The sequence below is a fragment of the Rhea pennata genome, chromosome 19, assembly GCF_028389875.1.
Source record: "Rhea pennata isolate bPtePen1 chromosome 19, bPtePen1.pri, whole genome shotgun sequence".
Classification (NCBI taxonomy): domain Eukaryota; kingdom Metazoa; phylum Chordata; class Aves; order Rheiformes; family Rheidae; genus Rhea; species Rhea pennata.
Window position 1 is genome coordinate 13,326,764 of NC_084681.1, and position 21,527 is coordinate 13,348,290.

At 37.9% G+C, this 21,527-nt stretch overlaps 1 protein-coding gene across 3 annotated transcripts in view; it reads left to right on the forward strand.

Moving 5' to 3' along the window:
- The window catches only part of B3GNTL1 (UDP-GlcNAc:betaGal beta-1,3-N-acetylglucosaminyltransferase like 1), a 129,883-nt gene that overhangs the window by 32,608 nt on the left and 75,748 nt on the right, over positions 1-21,527 (forward strand). For all 3 annotated transcript variants that reach the window (XM_062592074.1, XM_062592071.1, XM_062592072.1), the window contains one exon: positions 2,362-2,457. In XM_062592074.1, the coding sequence (XP_062448058.1) occupies positions 2,362-2,457 (96 nt within the window). The remainder of the gene's footprint in view (positions 1-2,361; positions 2,458-21,527) is intronic.

Sequence of the window (21,527 nt, forward strand, 5' to 3'; positions counted from 1 at the left end):
ATATAGAGATAATTGATCAAACCCATTTCACTTTCTTTGGAAGAATAAGGAGTTGAGAGGAGAGTTGTTCTTTTACTGAGCACCTGAATTCAACAATTTTTTAGATTGTTAAAACTATTCTACAGCATTTATGAAAATGATTGGACTAGGCAAAAATGAATATAGTAAAAATATGAAACTCCATCCTCTGCTCTCATTTAAATTTCAGGTTGAATAAAAGAGATGAGTGCATTTGCTTACTTGGCTCTAATCGGAAACCCAGTTTTCAGGAAACAAATCTGAGATTCTCCTACGTATCTCTTTGTGAAAGCTATCCAGGATTTTGTGTTTGTTGAGCCTGGGCTAGGATTATTTGAGGAGAGAAACTAAGCTTCTATATCGTGTTGTTATACAGTGCCTCTCAAAAAAAAAAAGTACTTCATGATTTTTCCATTTTCTTGAGTTTCACACATAGTTCTTACAAAGTGTCTAAGGCTAACTTTTAAAGTCCCAAGATGTGCAAGAGAACTTGTCTTGGTTAATGAATAGTAGTAAGAGTTCTGTTAATAGTTCTCTTGACTAAAAATCCTGCCTATAGAAAACAAAATATGTACCTTGGATCAACTATGGTAAAATTTTTGTATCTGTGGATTGTCCATTCTAAAAATACATCTCTGAATGCTTTTAATTGATACTAGGTTTAAAAGAGTTTTGGATTAACATTATGAAAATGTCTCAGTATTCTTTCCTTAATTGTGTTTCAGGAGAAACCTAACACAAAGTTTGAAGTTGTCATAGTAATTCATAGCTGTCATTAAGTAAAATAATAATAATTAAAAAATTAAATCACAGTTCAGAGAAATTATGTTTTATTCCAGTGGGATAAGCCAATCATGATTTCTTGAGGATTTTCTAATGATTGTTGTTTGAAATGTGTTTACTGCATACTCTGAATTGTGTTAAGTGATGATTCATTGTCAGAAGTCCTTCTGCAAGGTTTTTTGAGGGGAAAGGGGGTATTTGTTTTCTATTTGTTTGGGTTTTTTTGTTTTTTTCCCCCCAGTAAGACTGTTGATTGGCTAGATACGTCTCTTGGTGCTGTTTTTGTTCCCTAATCAAAAGTATTCATAACTGGATGTGCTAGAGTTCTGACTCTAGCCTACAGCTTACATCTCTGCAGGGTTTAAAGCTCTGTAAATAGAGCTTTGATAGGGCTCACAGTATACACTGACATTTCTTATGGATGCTTCGTCTGGGAAAAAAAAAAAAAAACAAACAATTCCTACGCTGTCCTTAGAACAGAACTAAGTCTCAGATTAGTATTTTAGTATTTAGAAATGCTAGTACCTACACTTTGGTGTTAATCCTCAGGGGATGAACACAGCTTCAACAGCAACTACATACCAAAATCTGGATAAGAAATAGATGGTGGTTACAGCATGTCAGTAGTGCAGTAGTTGGTATAAACCTCTTCAGGCTACTTTGTGTTCAGAATTGATTATTTCTTGTTGTACCCTGAAGGTTTGCGGTAGACCGCAGACCATCCTGGGTAGCAAGCAGTAGAGATCTGTATAGTCACCCTCCTCCTCAGGGGCCATGAGACTTCTGAATTTTCTTGGTTTCTTCATTGTCAGACCACAGATTTGTTGAGTGGATGATTTGATGTTCACATGAAATGGCATGAATGTGTATCTGTGCATTTACAAATGATAAGAAATGCCTCTACTATTCTGTGTGTTTGTGTATTGGAAACTATTTATTTTGATTGTAGATGTTCAGAATATTAAAATCCATATTTAACTATAAAAATACAGAAGAGTAGAGAAAAAGATGTTGCTCTAATGGCAATATTATATATAGTGAAGTTTTATATCAAAATCCAATGTCTAGATAATTCCACAATATGCATTTAAGGAGATGAATTAGAATACTTTGTTATTTTATATCACTCATAAGTAGCACAATGGTAGACAGGCAATAGCACTATTGGTAAGATTATCTCTCTAAGTTCTAATTTTCTTTTGCCAAAGTCATACTATTTTAGTTGAAATTTTGCATTCTAGAGGTCTGCTTCTGGATGATATTTTTGTAAAATTTCAACCAATATGGTTCAAACTTCTCAAGAATGATGCTATAGAAAAGACTCTTGTCTCTGTTAAGTTTTCTAGGGACCTTAGAACATCTGCAACTCTCTTATGTTTAAGCAGAGTAACTGTGGCATATCTTATTACGACCACAGAAGGGGCCTAGAAAAGAATGTGTAGATAATTTTTTGTTCTTGGGCTTCCAATGCTTTGCATGCTTGTTTTATGATGTTCTTGTTTTGCTGCTGTGAGATTATACAGCAGTTTACAGTATGTGATTTATCTTCTCATGCTTTAGATTATTGGTTGCCAAATCAGAAGAGAGCCGTTGGAGTCCACTGAACGGTATACTCGTTGGATCAACAGTCTAACTGAAGAACAACTTCTTACACAGGTATTCTCATTTCAGCTGTGACCGAAATTGTGGCAGAAAGTTGCACTTTCCATTAAAAATAGTTGATTATTTGCCAAAGTTACCAGATATTTATTTTGTAAAGCTAGTCTTTTCAGTAGGAGAGAAGTTTGCAATGCACATAATAACTATGTAATGATGACCTGACACTGAGAGAGATTCAAGCTTTTGAATTTAGATTCATAGTAAGCCTTGTATTTCTGTCTGCTGTCTGTAGTTAAATGCATACACTTTCATGTTTTAATAATTAAATTGGGGTTTTCTTTTAAAAGATGTATTTAAATACACAAGGAAAATATAGTCTTTCTTGGGAAGGAATTTTCTTCCCATGAGGTTAGGTACTGATTGCTTCCGTATCTGGTTGTCTTACTAGAAATCATTTAAAAATAATTCTTAAAGAATTAAACATGGGGCCCGTTATTCGTGTTTTTAAGAAAGATGCATCTTGTGCAACTGAAGATGACAGTTTTGGCATAAAGAAAGGTTGTTTCATTAGGCAGGCAGCCAGTGCTGAGCTAAAAGAGACTTTGGCAAAAACAAGTTAAACTGTGGAAGAAATGAGTTCAGCTTGAGTAAGAATGTGTGTGCTGAGTATTGCAAGAAATCTAATGCATGGTTAACAGGAAACAACCTAGCATGCATTAAGATGCAAGTACTTGGGGTTAGTTTTTGTGATGTTATGGTAGAAAGACATTTGCTTTTGATTTTCCTGGATTTAAATGGTTGAAAAGATTAACATACTCTTGTTTTTAAGACTTCATTATAAATTGCATTGTGTTCCTCATTATCATAATCCCCAAAGACATACTTACAGGCTCTGGTATGGTAATTGTAACACAAAAAGTACATATCTTCTCTTAAAATCAGCAGTGGTACTATGGTTTTCTATAATTTACCAACTGAAAGTAGTTACAGAAAAACACAGAATATTTGGATTTGCCTTTCAGTTTGGCATTACCAAAGTTTTATAGATTGAAAATAGTAAATTTGTCTGATGACAATATCTGGATACACAGTGATACCACTTTCTTATGTTGCTAAAGAAAAGAGAAGGAAAAACCTGAAGATGTAAAACCTTGTCCTAAATTTCTTGAAGTGCTGCATTTATCTTCAGGTGGCCACTTTGCCAACCTTTAATGAGTTAGAGTATTTCTTCTAATTTCCACTCTAACTTTGAGATTATTTAAGGTCTGGTCAGTTGGGAGGTGCATGCAAAAAGATAACTGATTTTAAGATGGAGCTTTGAGTATTCTGGAAGAGACTATATGATACAGTGCTTCTGACAGTAAGATGTAGATACCAGGACCTGGGAATTCTCATGCATTTGTGTGTGCCTATGAATGTATCTGGAAAGCCTTGATCAAGCAGCATGTGCAGTCCGTTATATTAACACATGATTTAGTTTCACGCATTTTACAACTAGATGAGAAATACTGGGAAAGGAACTGAAAGGTTGCATGATGGAACTTGTGCTACTTTTAGATTTTCTTAACGAGATGAGATTTATACAATCATGCTATGTAGATGTTCCTAATTAGCTTTTGAAGTTGTTACCTATTCTTCACCAAATTTAACGTATGTACAAAAGTTCCTCAAAGACACAAATTTCTGAAACTTTTATGGAAGTGTGAAGCTGGGTAGAAAAGACTATACCAGCTACTACTTACGCTGTTAGGCATGATAGAGTCCACTTTGGACAGAGATCACAGAATGGTTGAGGTTACAAAGGGACTTCTGGAGATCATCTAGTCCAACCCCTCTGCTCAAGCAGGGTCACCTAGAGCATGTTAGACAGGGTTGCATCCAGGTGGGCTTGAATATCTCCAGAGAAGGAGACTCCACAACCTCTCTGGGAGCAAGCTGCTCCAGTGCTCTGTCACTCTCACAGTGAAGAAATTTCCCCTCATATTCAGGCCGAACTTCCTGTGGTTCAGTTTTTGCCCATTGCCTCTTGTCCTTTCACTGGGCACCACTGAAGAATCCAGCCCCATCCTCTTGACACCCTCCCTTCGGGTACTTATACGCATTGATAAGATTCCCCCCCCTCAGTCTTCTCTTCTCCAGGCTAAACAGGCCGAGCTCTTGCAGCCGTTCCTCAGAGGTCAGGTGCTCCAGCCCTCTGATCATCTTCCTAGTCCTACGCTGGACTCTCTGCAGTAGCTCTGTGTCTCTCTTGTAGTGAGGAGCCCAGAGCTGGACACAGTACTCGAGATGAGGCCTCCCCAGGGCTGAATAGAGGAGCAGGATCACCTCGCTCTACCTGCTGGCAACACTCTTCCTAATGTACCCCAGGATACCTTTGGCCTTCCTGACCACAAGGGCCCATTGCAGGCTCATGGTTAACTTGTCCACCAGCACTCCCAGGTCCTTCTCTGCAGAGCTGCTCTCCAGCAGCTCAGCCCCCAGCCTGTACTGGTGCATGCAGTTATTCCTCCCTAGGTGCAGGACCCTGTGCTTGTCCTTGTTGAACCTCAGGAGGTTCCTCTCTGCCCAGCTCTCCAGCCTGTCCAGGTCTCTCTGAATGGCAGCACAGATCTCTGGGGTATCAGCCGCTTGTTTTAGATGAGATCTTAGGTGCCTAGTTGTAAGAAAAGCTTCAGCTGGAACCTATGGTCAGCTGTGACACAGAAGACTTCAGAAAGCTTGGCTTTTCTAATTCTGGTGGTATTTAAAAATAAATAAATACATAAAAATAACTGCCTGATTTTTGGTGCAGTACATATTAGGATATGTCACCTCTCCTTCCTCAATATCCATATTTATCATCATAATTTCAGCTAGGGAGGTAAATTATTTTGCTTTTTCTTGACTTTATATTAAAGTACAGGTAGGAGAAGGTAGTGAGAGGAGAAACCAACCCAGCTGTTACATAATAATCAGGGTATGAGTCTGTAATCTAAAGTTAGACTTGATTTCTCCCTCAGTACATGTTGTATTTTATTCTGGGTGCATGATTGCTAGTTCTTCTCAGTAGATAAGTCCCAAGAAAACTACAGTTCTAGTGATGAGCCTTTTCTAATGGATTTGCAGAATCTCTAGGAGGAGCAATCCTTCAGGGATTTGAGGAAGATTGGCCTTAATTTACAGCATATTGTCTCTAGCAGTTCCCTGTAGGGAAAGAATGATCAGCTTTTTTTAGCTGTCTCTGTAGCTTTCTTTGTAGTCAGTGCCTAGCTTTTTTTTCCATTTACTTTTGTTGCATTTCTGTATCATGCATATTCAAATTCTTTGTGCCATGATTTGAAAAACTGAAGCACAAATTACAAAAGAAAAGTTGTCGAGAACATGTAATTTCCTGTAATAATATTTATGTTTTAAATCAAATAATTTCTTAAAGTATTTGCTTTGCTAGGCAGTGACCAGAATCCAGTTCGAAAGAGATAGGTGGTTGCCAATGTTTTGTTAAGTGGTTGGATGGCTTCATATGCTTCAGTGTGGGCTGTTCATTTTGTATCACTTGAGTCAACAGCAGATTTCTGGATTGAGTGTCCATCCTCTATCCTCATGCTGAGAGGATCATTCAAAATGCTTCCAGCATTTTAACTTTTGCTTTCCCTTAGGGATGGCCTCCTGATGCTTACTCATCCATTAAATGTTTCTGTAAATAATTATACTGTGACATTCCAAAGATACTTTTTGGTATGTGTGAAATTAGAGAATATGTACTTCAGAGAGTCTGTGGGGAATAAGAGAGTACAATGAGACTGTAGTAATGTAAAAACTACCTTTTAAAAATCAATATTAGCTTGCTTAAGGTTATCTGCTGTGTAAGTTCAGAGTGATTAAAACATGCTTTTACAGGTAAACTAATGTAAGCGTTAAAATATGTATATATGGGGGGTTGCTATCTTTTTATTAAATAGTAAAAAAAAAAAAGTCATTTTAACTGTTTAGTTACAGAGCACAATGGCAGAAGGGAAGAAAATGAGCAAACAAATTTACAATTAAAAGAACTGATCGTTTTGATGTTGGAATAAGTGGAAAAAAATTAAAACTAATTTTACTATAGGATATTTGAATCTGAATTGTGCTTGAAATTTGATTGAAGCTTGATCATACAGCACTTTTTGTACACTGGAAATTTTACTGTAACGTTTAAGTAAAAATGTCTGAAGGATTTTAAGGTTGGATTATTATACAAATATTTATGCAAGAATTTTTTAAGGATTGTCTCCTGACTGTAAGTAACATAGTTGAGCTCGTGTCCATGTCTACTGAATCACTATTCAGGTTAGTTTAGGCTCATGGACAGCTTGTGCAGTATTATATTCAGCCTGCAGTATAATTCCATGTGGCCTGCTGTTTTTTCCTCCCTGCCAAAGACAAGAAACTTTTCTGCTTTCATATGGCTGTTCACTTGGAAAAGTGGACTGTGAGCTTAGAGTGATGCGTGAGGACAGCCTTGCAAGTAGGACTGGGCTCTGTGGTTGGTGAGGTTGGACTGTCCTAGTTAGAAAAATCTGACTAAACAGAATATTATGATTTCTTAAGTCTGTTGCACGCTGAGATGTGTTTATGTTGCTTCCTGATACATAGTGTACTTTGCAGATTATCTCAGGACTCTTTATGTTGGATAGATCTTGAAATTTTCACAGGTGATTTGTAGTTCTTATCAATATTTTCTCTGGATTATTGGGTAGAAGAGTAATGTTTAACATACTAGAAATCCATACTATTCAGTTTTCTATGCTTACAGATACCTGTTAAATTTAGCTGATAGGTTTAAAAGCTGTTCTTCTCTACTTAAAAGTCTTTCTATATTCCTCTATATATTGTACAAGACTTTTAATTAAAATACTAGACAAAAGTTTATATGACAAATCAGCATCTACTACGGGTATTCAGTTTGGAAACTGATTCAGCCTTTTGTTTGAGTGGATCAAGTAGCTTATTTTAAAGGCAAGAAGGACTATGTATCATGAGCTTTTTCTGATGATGTGACCAGACCTTTTCCATATATTCAATATAGTCAGTATTGCATTGTCTTAATGCATCCAAATAGGCAGCTCCTCTACCGTTTCTGAGGATAGAGGGCAGCCAGGGTCGGTTGAGGTTACCTAAAATAGTCATACAGCTTGCTCTTACCTGTCTGCCCCTGGGAAAAAGAGTCTGAGGGAGCAAACTGCATGGGTTAGTGTGCTTGCCATTTTCTCTGGTGTGTGTGTGTGTATGTGCTGTGTGATATATGTGCAGTAAGCCCAGAGTAGTAGGGAAGGAGCTGAGAAACACTACAGCTGAATGCAAGTTGACACACGGAATCACAGAATGATTGAGGTTAGAAAGGACCTCTGGAGATCATCTAATTCAACCTCCCCTGCTCAGGCAAGGTCAGCTAGTGGATATTGCACAGGATCATGTCCAGGTGGGTTTTGAGCATCTCCAGAGATGGAGACTCCATAACCGGTGCTCTGTTGCTCTCACATTAAAGAAATTTCCCCTCATATTCAGATGGAACTTCTTGTGTTTCTGTTTGTGCCCGTAGCTTTTTCTCCTGTTGCTAGGCGCCACCGAAAGTAGTCTGGCCCCATCCTCTTGACACCCTCCCTTGAAGGTGTTTGTAGACTAAGATAAGATCACTCTTCAGTCTTCTCTTCTCAAGGCTAAACAGGCCCAGCTCTCACAGCTGTTCCTCAGAGGGCAGGTGCTTCCAGCCCTCTGATCATCTTTGTAGTCCTATGCTGGACTCTCTCCAGTAGCTCCATATCTCTGTTGTACTGAGGAGCCCAGAACTGGACACAGTACTCAAGATGTGGCCTCCCCAGGGCTGAGCAGAAGGGGAGGATCGCCTCCCTCAACCTGCTGGCAACACTCTTCCTAATGTACCCCAGGATACCTTTGGCCTTCCTGACCACAAGGGCCCATTGCGGGCTCATGGTTAACTTGTCCATCAGCACTCCCAGGTCCTTCTCTGCAGAGCTGCTCTCCAGCAGCTCAGCCCCCAGCCTGTACTGGTGCATGCAGTTATTCCTCCCTAGGTGCAGGACCCTGTGCTTGCCCTTGTTGAAACTCAGGAGGTTCCTCTCTGCCCAGCTCTCCAGCCTGTCCTGGTCTCTCTGAATGGCAGCACAGCCCTCAGATGTATCAGCCGCTCCTCCCAGCTTGTTGTAATCAGCAAACTTGCTCTGTCCCTTAGTCCAGGTCATTGATGAAGAAGTTGAACAGGATGAGACCCAGTACTGAGCCCTGGGGGACTGCACTAGCCACAGGCCTCCAACTGGACTCTACGCCACTGATGACAACCCTCTGAGCTCTGCCATTCAGCCTGTTCTCAATCCACCTCACTGTCCACCCATCTAACCCACACTTCCTGAGCTTGCCTATGAGCCTTGTATGGGAGACAGTGTGAAAAGCCTTGCTGAAGTCAAGGTACACAACGTCCACTGCTCTTCCCTCATCTACCCAGCCAGTCATTCCATCATGGAAGGCTATCAGATTGGTTAAACAAGATTTCCCCTTGGTGAATCCATGCTGACTACTCAGGATTAGCTTCTTTTCCTCCAGATGCCTGGAGATGACATCCAGAATGAGCTGTTGCATCACCTTTCTAGGGGTGGAGGTGAGGCTGACCAGTCTATAGTTTCCTAGGTCATCCTTCTTGCCCTTTTTGAAGACTAGAGTGATACTGGCTTCTTCCAGTTCTCAGGCACCTCTCCAGTTCTCCAGGACCTTTCAAAGGTGATGGAGAGTGGCCTACGAACAATATCCACCAGCTCCCTCAGTACCCGAGGGTGCATTCCATCAGGACCCATGGATTTCTGGGTGTCAGATTTGCCTAAGTGATCTCTAACCTGATCCTCCTTGACCAAGGGATAGTCTTCATTTCTCCAGATTTTCTCTCATGTCTCTAGGGTCTGGAATTCCTGAGGGCTGGCCTTAGCTAAGACTGAAGCAAAAAAGGCATTCAATAGCTCTTCCTGCTCTGTATCTTTTGTCACCAGGGCACCCACTCCATTCAGCAGCAGGCCCACATCTTCCCTAGTCGTCCTTTTGCTGCTGATGTATTTTAAGAAGCCCTTCTTGTTGTACTTGACATCCCTTGCCAGATAAAATTCCAAGAGGGCCTTAGCCTTCCTGATTGCATCCCTGCATACACTGACAGCATTCCTATATTCCTTTCAAACAGTTTGTCCTCTTTTCCACAATCTGTATATTTCCTTCTTCTGTTAGAGTTTTGCCAGGAGCTCCTTGCTCATCCATGCAGGCCTCCTGCCCCCTTTGCTTGACTTCTTACTCATTGGGCTGCACCACTTTTGAGCTTGGAGGAAGTGATGCTTGAAGATGAACTAATAACTCCCTTAGACCCCTCCCCTTCCTTCTAGGATGCTAACCCATGGGATTCCTTCAAATAGGTCCCTGAAGAGGCCAAAGTTTGTTCTCCTGAAGTCCAGGGTTGTGATCCTACTTCTTACCTCTGAGGATCGTGAACTTCACCATCTCATGGTCACTGCAGCCAAAGTTGCCCTCAGCCTTCACATCTTCAACAAGTCCTTCTTTGCTTGTTAGTAAAAAGTCCAGCAGCACACCTCTTCTTGTTGGCTCTTCCACCACCTGTGTCAAAAAATTATCATTAGTGCTCTGTAGGAGCCTCCTGGACTGTTTGTTCCTAGCTGTGTTGTCTTTCCAGTAGATACCAGGGTGGTTGAAGTCTCTCATGAGAACTAGGGCCTGTGAACACAAGGTTACTTCCTGCTGTCTGTCTGAAGGGCCTCATCGACAACATCTTCCTGATCAGGTGGTCTGTAGTAAACACCCACAACAGTGTTACCCATGTTAGCCTGCCCTTTAATCCCTCCTCATAAGGTCTCAACTTTCTCTTCATCCAGCCCTAGGCAGAGCTTGATACATTCTAGTTGCTCTCTCACATAAAGAGCAACTCCACCACCTTGCCTTCCTGGCCTGTCTTTTCTAGCCATCCATGATGTCGTTCCAGTCATGCAAGGTATCCCACCGTGTCTCTGACCAATGCACTTGGTCTGCAGCATGCTCCCAGAGAGCCCAGAGAAAGCTGGGAGGAGTAGGCTCCAGGCAACGTGAATTTTCCAGGCAAGCCACAGACCAAGTGTCTAGAGCATCTATTTTAACTAGCTGCAGTTGAGAATATTCTGACTGTACAAATACCAGAGGTTGATTGTCAGTACTTTTATAACCAGAAGTGAAATAATTGAGGTGGCAATATGAAAGTGGATGTGTAAGTACTTGCAATGCATGATGTCCTGTTACATTAGTAAAGGCTGAAGCTAGATGGAGAATAAGTCTTTCTTACTTGAGAATGAATATAACATGAAAAGGCTGATTGATTTTTTTTTCTCCCTTCCTCTCCCAACTTCTTTGATCTTTGCCACTAATAATAGCGTACTTGTATTTGTTGTCTTTTTATCAGAAGCTATCTCAATGCTTTATAGGGCTTTTTTTGGTCACTGTTTCTTCTTCCTTCACTACAATATCTAAAAACTTTGTAGTAAATAATGAAGTCCTGTTGTTTGTCTGCTAAGGAGATACAAGCAAAGTGACAAACTAATTAAAAGAAATGGATTCTATTAAGCTGGATGGGAATAACCGTAGAAGAAGAAGAAGAAGAAGAAGAAGAAGAAAAGGCTTCTTCATTTTGTGGGGAGTTTTACACCACCTTCCAGAGCAGAACGAAATAAAATGGCACAAGATAGTTGATGTTTATATTTACTTTTGAAAATGCATGTCAAAGGAGTTCAGAATTCTAGAAAACTTAATGGAAAGTGGCTTACCCACATCTGTAAAGTCAAAGCATAATTAGAACTTCCTAATGAGGCTTTCTGTAAAAACATCAAGGGTCAAATATTCTTGGACTTTAAGAAACAGGTTTCCATTAGCTCAAAATGCATACAGGGTTTGCTTTGTCTTTTCACAATTTTGCATAAACTTAGAGGTTCATAGAGGAAAGAGTATTAAAAAGCTTAGATTTTTTTTTTCATATCTTGTTTGATGATTTGTATGCTAAAACAAGGCTCAAAGGTGGTTCTTAATATGTGGTAGTATTTAAATGCAATAGGAACATTGTAATGTAACATAAAGACAACTTGGAATAGAGTTAAGTTTGGTTTCATTCCAAGAATGAAATAGTCCTGATTAGTTCCTTAAGAATACTATCTAACAGCATGGTGGATACTTATATGGCAGAAAAAATATAGTATGCATCTGTTGGAAATTCGAATTAAGCAAGTGCAAATTGGTTTATCTCTACTCAAATGTATAGAGCTATGATTCGTTCCAGCTGTTGATCTTTCCTTATATGTTAAGTATTTGATCATACCACTATGAAATGCAAGGTGTATGCATCTAAAAAAGCATTTTTCATAGGACATTTGGTATAAGAGATGGACAAGTAATGCTAAATGTAAAGGCAAATAGTCAAGGATTCAGTTTTCAGAAATGCGTAACTTTTTTCCCAAACTATTGTTGGTGTCTGTCTTTTCAGTATTTCTTAAAATTACTTTGAAAAACAATGCAACCAGTTAAATATTATGAGGACTTAGTTTTTAACTTATTTCTGGATACAGGGACATGGACAGAGCTAAGTAATATCTCCCAGTTTCTGAAATATTAAAATATTTTTTTCTAAATGCCCCATTTAGCCTTGTTTGATCTTTCATAGTTATCTTAAGTTACCTGAAAAATAAACAGCCTTTAAATGTCACTTTGGGCTCTTACCTTATTGCCTTTTGTAGCTTAAAGAATTATTGAATTAAAGGAACTTTACTTTGGTCTAACAAATGAGGAACAAACATAGTTTTGGTCTTAACCAGAAAGGTGAAATATTAAATTGGCTGTAACTCCCCTTCCAACCCCCTCCCCGAAGAGAGAAAAAAAAAAAAATCCAACTCATTTAATGATGTTTAGTTTTCAGTCAGTTCTCCATATATGAGAGCATAGGGCAGATACACCCATAACTTCCTGTAATTTTCTTTCTTTGTGAGTTTGAAAATTAAAATGCTGATGCCACAAAAATAGAAATATTTTTACTGTGGCTTTTAGTGTAATAAAAATTGTTGATTTTTTTAAGCATATTTTCACTTCAAGGCAGCTCTCTATTATAGCCTTATATATAGGAAAAATGTTACTTTGTGTTGCAGCCAGACACTGAACACTTCTTTACATTTTAAAACTCGTATATAAGCATGTGAGTTAAGTGCCCCTTACTTATTATTGAAAAATAACTTGCTTGTTCAGTTTCAGCTTTTAAAGATGAAAGTACTGGACTGGATATTCAGAAGAGCTCAATAGTTTCTGGAGTAGTTGAAGTGGCTTGCTGTGCGAGTGTGAAAGCATCAATTTCCCATATTGGTCAAAAGGCCAGTTTACTCTATTAAAATTGATGTTTTGTTTCTTACTGTTCTTTATACTGGCCTCACTCTGCCAGGTTTAATGTTTGTCTCTACAGTAGTTCTTGCTTTTTTGATTTTTTGACTAGTTAAGGAAGCTAAATTTTAAAATATTTACATGTATGTTTTCCTTTCTTAAGTGTATGTGTTGTACTGTTATGTAAGCAGGCGTTTTCTTTCTGTGTTGTAAAGAAAGCAGATTCTGGTCCAATCTATCAACTCTTGAGCATAAGAATCCAGTTTTAATAATTTTCTCAATTCCTAGATTATTTTGTTAGTGCCAGTGCGGCAAGTATGGACCCAAACTGGGACACAGGATTTTTATTATCTATTTGTACAGCCTTGGCCAAAGGGATGGTGATTAGAAGTTCTTGAGCTGAAGTTATGCAAATATTAAAAACTAATAGCTAGCTTTGCAGAGGGCTAGCATTGATCATTTTAGTTGTGAACAATGTGCTCTTTTTCATATGGGATAGATATTTATCTATTTATTTATTGCAATTACATGATCTTGAGGATGACTAGCATGTATCTAGTTCCTCTAGAAGTAGAGCTTGTGTATGCAGCTCACATTTTGAGAACTAGAATGATCACATGCAGAGGAGGTGGAGTAGGCATGTGCTTTGTGGTTAGCAGAAGGATAGTCAAGCCGTGGCCCGAACGGAAATCTGAGCAGTTGCAATGCATGGGGTGTATAACAAGGAAGGAAATGGCCTTGCATCTGGTTTCTAGTGTAACTGTTGGTCCTTTGCCACCTCTCTGGATGAGTTGGTTTCTGTGATGTGGGCGGATTTAACCTTTTGCATCATACACAATGACTGCTTCCCCAGCACAGAAAAAGGGAGAGGGGAGAAATGTAAGCTGTAAGTCTTACAGCCTTTGTTTTAAAAACATAATGCCTTATTGAAATTGTAAATTCTGATGTTGGTAAGCAAAGAACCACATCTTAGTAACTGCTACAAATTATAATTATTTGCAGAGTTACCCAACTTGAAAAAGCAAATATTACCAGATATTTTTATTAGACAAATCTGAAGTATTTTGCATGAATTCACATGCCTTTATGCTCTTGAACCTTCCTAGAGAAGATGCTTAGTATACCCATCAATATAAAGGATAAGTGATCAGAATTTTTTGTACAATACAAACTTTATTATTTCCATGGCTGTAATTTCTCAGCACACCAGTGGTACTCTATTTAATTTGCATTTTAATTTGCATAATTCTTTGAGTACCTGTAGTAGTGTTATATTGAAATGTATAGTAATGAACATATTATGGTTGAAATTATGAATATTTTATAAATCACTAAACTCAAGATAAGCCCTTGCTGTTCAAGTAATTGTTAAAATCTTACATAAACTTTTCTTTTTTTTTTTTTAATTTGTGTGACTTTGGAGGTTTTTTTCTGCCATTAAAGATGGAGTTAAGTATGCTGTCTATAATCTAGCCTATTTTATTTGTTAGCTTACAAAAATTGTTCTGGAATATATGTATCCAATTGGGGATTTGATATTAGAATAATGTTATTAATAAAAGCCCTTATGTGGGTTCACATTACAAGCGATTTGTATCAACAGCTACATCTTTTGTAAGTTACATCTTAGGTACTTATGATGTGACTGAAATAGTATCTTTTTTACAGATATAGGTACGTATTTCCTGGAGAGTTGCAGTGCTGTGATTATACTAAACTATGGATAACAAAAGTTCTATAGTGCAGGCGTTGTTATGCGGAAGTCTTGTGCCTTCTGTGGCCTGTTGGATTGATACTTCAGTAGGGTGAGCTTTTGGGGGAGATCTTTTTAAAATTTTTGTTGTTGTTTCCTTTGTACTCATAATTTATAAGATACTAAGACAAAATAATGTGACTGGTGGGAATTCAGATTCTAAACAGAGCATGGCAACTATCAAAATGCACTCTTTTTCATCTGAATAAAGACTGTTGCACAAAACCTCCTTCCATGGCCCTTTAGTGCAGTCTTCTGTGGGTTTGCATGATGCGTTGCTCTCCTGATTTTTGCTTTATTGCATTTCCTTCTATATTCTGTCATCTCGTATTCCTTTTAAGCACATTTGGAGCAAAATTATAAATTCTCTAGTGCAAAAGCCATCTTTGTTCTATATGTTAATAGTAGGTAGTAAAATGGGGTCCACGTTTGTGTTTGATATTGTGTAATAGTGATATCCATCATTTTCACATCTTAATTTACTAGATGAGCAGTGGGAAATATCCTAGTTAATTTAAAAACTAACTTTTTTACATCCTACTTGAATTTTACTCTGAGCTTATATGCCAGACACTTTAATTTCTCAGAGACTCATCTCTCTGACTCTCATTCTGGGGGCTTTTGGAACTGTTTGGCCAAGTTTCATCCTATTTGTTTTCTGGCCCTTTTCACTGTTTTCCACTGCAGAGTTTTGGAATTGGTTGTCATGGCTGTGACAACATTCAACAGCTTTCACTTTTCCTTGTTGGTTCTCAGTTTCATCTCATCTCTCAAAGGGTTGCATCTTTCCCTGATGCTTCACAAAAGAGCCACAAGTTCACCACATGCTGAATTGCCCATTCATTTTGCAAGGAGCAAATTACTTAGTAGCTTCTAATAAAGAACTCTTAGATGTAGCCACCCATGAGTGAAGTTGCAGATTTAATTATTATCTCCATATTCAGGAAAAAAACAGTACTGTATCTATGACCTTATCACATTTCCTTAGGTATGTCAGAGTTTCTGGAAAATGAAGTAAATTGATTATTGGGTTGGCAATTACATTTAAACAGAACTAGGCATTTTAGAAAGAAACTAGATTGCAAATTTCTCCATGCAGAAGATGGATCTCTGCTGAACTTAAACGTTTTCATACACTTTGACATACTTCATTTAGTATGCTTCCAAGCCAGAAAAGTAATATTGAACCCAGGCTAGCAAGAAACAGACTTACTGCAGCAGCATTTACCTCTGGGAAATCACAGAGGGGAAATTTTTATCTTTTTATAATAGAAACAAGAGCAGTTGGTAAATAAGCCGTTACAGTGGACCTGAATACAGTGCACACTTCAGCAAAACACTGAAAGGGCCCTGTTTAATCTTAAGCCTTCCATTGTTGTCTTGTGAGCTTCCTGGGCCATGTCACATTATGTTGCAGACCTGGAAACCCATGTCAGAGAATTATACTGGCGAGTACTCACTCCCCTTGTGATTTATTCTTTAATTATTTCTGTCTGCTCTTTTGCTTCTACTAATCATGAAGAGCAGCACTACCAGTGAATATTCTAGACAGCCAAATGGCAATACATCCATGGATCTCCATTTTTTTTCTACACTTGTTTTACTTTTTATTCAGACGTGGTGCTAATTTCCAATTGTAGTGTGGCCGAGTCCCTGTAGGTTTATCCACATCTTTCCTCATGGCACTCTTTTATGCAATAGAAACCATGAGAGTCAAACATTCGACCTTTGTACAGCACATGACGACTTGCTTGGAAACAGAAGGAAAGGTTGAGAGTTTTCAAGTGGCAGTCCTGGTAGGCTGCCTTCAAATGTACTTTTTTCTTTAACTAAAACTCAAGTAGTATTGAATGTTGGTATTTCTGCATCCTCACCCTTCAGGAGTAAGATGTTCGAGCTGAGCTTTGTTGTAGCTGATATGAATCAATTAGGCAACTGGAGGAACTGCAGCTACCTCTTGCCTACTCTGGAGCCCACCGCAGCGGACTGTTCCTCCTTCGTACTTACAGTATTTGAAAACAATGTATGTGCTCAGCTGGCGACATTTTTCCAGCCACCTGATTTTTAAACACCGGCAGCCAACAAGACAGCTTTCCCAACCTGAATTCCATTTTAATGCCATCTTTCAGAAGAATGTGAATCTTAACCCGTGGGCAAAACAGGCTCTCTCTTAATGTCAGTGTCAGATTACACATATGTTTTCTTAAAAGAAAAAAAAAAAAGGCTTTGGAGTCAGTAGGAGAGAGATTTTTTTTGTGTGTGTCATAAAATTATTCATAGCTCTGCAGAGCAGATGTGGACAATTACAAAGAGAACAGAGGCCGGTCTGTGGGCAGCCAGCAAGCTCCATTTCACGTGGGTAGATCAAGGCTCAAGGCAACAACTATTTCCTGTCAGCACGCTGGGCATCAGTGATAGCAGTTTTTGTGGGCCATAGCCCAGTTAAATTATACAAAGTCACTTTTGTGAAGCCTTGGTTCTGTTTCTTGGCTGAAAAGTAATGGTGCTGCAAGGTTCAGTATTCCATTTTATAAGGTCTGTAACTACTGAAACAAAATTGGGAGTTAAAAACTTATACTTTATGCAGTTTATGTTTCTTTGTATGATATTTGCCTTGTTATTTTAGAAAGCGTGGAAGAGCTGGAGAAGCTCTTCAGAAAGAGCTGACCTATTCATTTGGTGTATTAAAATTGCCAGTGTGTCACTTCAGATTTTAACTTGAACCATATTTAAAGCACAATCCCCCGCTGCCTCCTCAAAAATTTTTTTAATGTATTTTCATGCAACAACTTAGTGATAGCTATTTCCTGCAAATTAAAAATGGTAATTTGATATCTTTGTGCATTCAGAGCAGTTTAAAAATTCTCAAGATTTCAGGTAATCTGGTGCATCTCCTCTGTTGTAGTGCTCCTTGGCATGCTGGTATAAAGAAGCATTTCCCAGTAATTAGAAGAATTTTAACTGTCTCCATTTTTTTTCTCAGACTGAGTGGAGTTATTGAAGGAGTGATGATGATAGTATGTCTAATGACTTCCCACTTAGCCTCTTTTGGTAGAGCTGAATAAGTAAGGGTGTCAGTGAGAAAAGTTAACAAAATTTCTTGTGCAAATGAATCAGTTTGATTTTTCAAGTTTAACAAGTATGAGTAGTGATGGAGACCATGGGCAGAGGAAAATGAACAGAAATGTGGCTTAGTGGATGGAAAGCAGAGGGCTCGTGTGGACCCAATGGGTATTCAGGGTCAGAAAGATGGTTTCTACAGCTGGAAACCAAAGCAATGTTCTGATGTTCTACTATATTTTAAATTAGTTTTTGTCTTGGCTTTTATAACAAAGTCCTTGCTGTGGAATGTGAGAGCAAGAATATCAGTTTGTAATCACCAGATCTGTCACCTTGCAGGTTTGTACAATAGAGGATGTTACTGAGCGTAAGTGAGAGCTTTGATAAAATGACAAATGCAAAATATAAAAATATTTCTCAAATAGTTGAAACAATATTTGTAGTAAATAGGGGTTTTTTTCATTGTTCAGAATCAAAAGAGATCATATATTTTGTATCCCACAGACACACATTGTGGTCTTCAGTGAGAAACGAGTGCCCGTGATAAAGATCTGCCATGTTCTGTGTGATGCATAAACCCTACGTGGCTTGGGCTTTTTTTCGTCAGCTGGGTAACGTGAATAATTTTAGAATAAAGAGGAAGGAAGAAATTACATGCCTCAATAGCAAGCGTGTTTTCCTTTGCGCTTTAGTTTCAAGTTCCGTATTAGAGATAGGTGACATCCAAAGTCTCCTTTCATAGTAGGATACCAGATGCAAGCACCTGTGTTCTAGACGCAGAACAGGATTTACTTTTCCTTCTACTGGAAGTGATAGTGTGGCTTGAGTCTCGATGGCAAACCACTGCTGTTGTAACAGTGCTAATTGGATAGGAATAAAACATAAACAGTGTTACTATATATAAATTTTTACTATAAAAGTGCAACTGCTACGTGAGTGGAAGGGCTGTACAGCGATGTGACTACAGTTGGGTCACATACCAGTGAGCAAGAACCTCACCGATCTGTACTAAGATAATAATGTTCTCAACCGTCCTACTTTTATAAGGTTATGTATGAGTAATGACAGTTTTCTCTAACTCCGCTCTATAGATACAAAGATGTTTGTGCAAGACTATGTGATTAGAACATGTCAGGTGGAGGTATTTACCCATAAATATTCTGAAAACTGTCTATTGTTCCATATGGTAATGCGTAGATGACTAAATGTTAGGCCAGATCGTATAATGTAATATCTGAAAGAAGCATAAATGCTGCAGTGAGTAAAGAAATGAAGGCAAAATTTAGCCCTGGTATTTGCCTACAAAGTCCATGTTTGTTGAACATGTTAGCTTTTACTTTTTGTTACAGCATGCTGTGAAACTACAATATCACCTCTTCAGTCTAGATTAATTTCTGAGTTGCTCCATTTAGAATATTATGCTGACTAACTATTAATTGGAAGGGAGTGTAGTAGGAAGTCTGTATGGGGAAGTAGAGGGAGTTGTTTTTTGCTTTTCTATTAGGAGAAGAAAGCAAACTAATGGAGACTTAAAAATAGGGTCTAAGATTCTCCTTTTTTTTTTTTTCCTTCCTTAATTCAGGCTACTGAATTTTTGTAATTGCTAGTAATTTTTTAACTTCCATTTTAAACAATTTTGAGTGTCCCATTTAGCTGAGGCCGGCTTTTTTTGAATTACATTATTGCGATTTGGATTCTCAGGTTAGTAGATTAAATACCGTATTTTTTCCTCCATCTCAGGAGCTGTTGCAGTTAGTAAACTAAGTTATAATATTGATGCCTATATTTCATAATACAGACTGTGCATTTCCTTGCATTAAAAGCTCTGAATGAAGGTGAACTGTTTTATAGTTACTTAGCATTATTTGTGCTAGCCCAGAAGTTAACATAAAGATTCCAAAAATGAACATTTGGTGTATAGTGGTGGTGGTTGTCACACTTCCTAGAAATTAAATAATAGAACTGTTAAGGGTCTGGGGCAGTTGGTTATTGGTTTAAGTGATTAGGTTTAAAGTTTTTAGGAAGAGGAAAAGAATTTGTTTTTCTGTGGCTTCCCCCCCCCCCTTTTTTTTTAATGTTGGCTAAAGGATGCAGATTTATGGTCAAGTAAGAACCTTTCCAAAGTTAAAAGTGAAGCTAAAATTTTCATTTTGTTTTGTAGGAGGCAGACTGATGCTCAGTCTTTGATACTGGACTTTTCATTGTTGTTCGTAGAATTTTTGATGAATAGCCTAAAGTGCAATATTTTCTCCATGGTTTTTACCATTTACCAAGGGGTTCTAAAAATTCCTTGGTAAAAAGTAACACATATAATAAATTCTGTGGAGAAATAATCTTCTTTTTAAAACCATTATGCAATTCTGCTCGTGTTTCACATATTCTGAAGGTTGTTTGAATTTCCATTCAGTATTTGAGATATCTGTTTAATTGTTCTTTGATTTTTTTTTTTTTTTTTTAGGGAGTTGGATAGTTGTAAAAATTCTGTCACCAACATCAGTAAACCAAATGTTTCTTGGTAATATTTTACTGTCTGTTTATGGTGATAATGAAAAGAATAGTTTGTCTTCTACATGCCCTTTTATAACTTCAGCCACACCTTTTTTTCAAGGCAAAAAGACATTTGTATGTTGTATATGTGAAAATTCAAAGACTGCTTCACTACCTATGCATTATTATGTGCAAGTGACTGAAAAAGAAAGATAACCTATCTACCTACTGCAAGAATAGACTCTTACTCAGGTGTAGTTTCGGTATTTATCTTTTAAAACTTATTTTCACTCTGCCTGTCTGAATTTGAGATATTTTCATCAAGGAATTATGCCACCGGTCCTTCAATAAACTATAACTGTTATCAGCTGAAAAAATCAGAATACTGACAAGACTATGTTACAGGTAAGAACTTGAGCTTTTAAAAAAGAGTTGTACAGAAAAGTCTGAAAACATAAAGGAAAAAAAATTTTTTGATGTTATTTTGTCTTCCTATAGCCCTAAAGGCATGAATTGCCTCATTCATCTTAGTGTAGAAGGGTTTTGTGGGGGGCAGTCGTTAAACTACTTGGAGATACTCTTCCAGCGCTGCTGAAAGCAGTGGAATAGCCCTGGGCCTTTAACTGTAGCTGTGACTATGCCTAAGAATTGCCTTAACCATCTCTTTTGAACAAATGTGTATTTCTGCTATATGACATTAAATACATACTTTTATTTCAGGAATTTAGAAATGATGAGAGCTCTGGATTACATACGTATGTCCAGATACAGCCTATGTTCACGCAGTACCATCTTGTTGTAGTCTTCTTACTTAGGTGTAACATGAACTGTTTCATCCTTGGGTTTCCTTTGACCAGACGTTTACATTCATTTTAAAATATTGCAGTTATCAAAAATGTTTGCTCTTAATAATGATTTCAGGTATTATTACAGGGCTAGTACATATTAATTTCAAGTACAGTCTAGATACGTGCTCATATTATCTAAAAAAAACCAAACACAATTTTTTCCTCTTAAAAGAGAAAAGTAAATACCACTTTTGTACCTTGTTTCTGTAATTTATCTCAAGATCTGCTACCTGCACTGTCCTGCTTCCCTTCCTGCTTTAACAGATTTGAATCTTCCAAATCCAGTACTTTAAGCAGGTATGTGCAGATTTTTAGGGAAATTTGTATGTCCACAGCTGCTAGGAAATAAGAGAGTGTGCCTCTGAAGGATAGGCAATTGCCAAATAAGCCTACCAAACTGAGATGTAGAAAAAATAGGATTTTCAAGCAGTCTAGCGGTTTATCAGAGAGGAGAAAAAAGCAAGTTAGCTGGAGTACTTTGCACAGCTGTTTCAAGTGAAATATTTTATCCGTGGAATACTATATAATAATTTTGTGCCAAAAGTAATACATAAACATTTTTTTATTTTGAA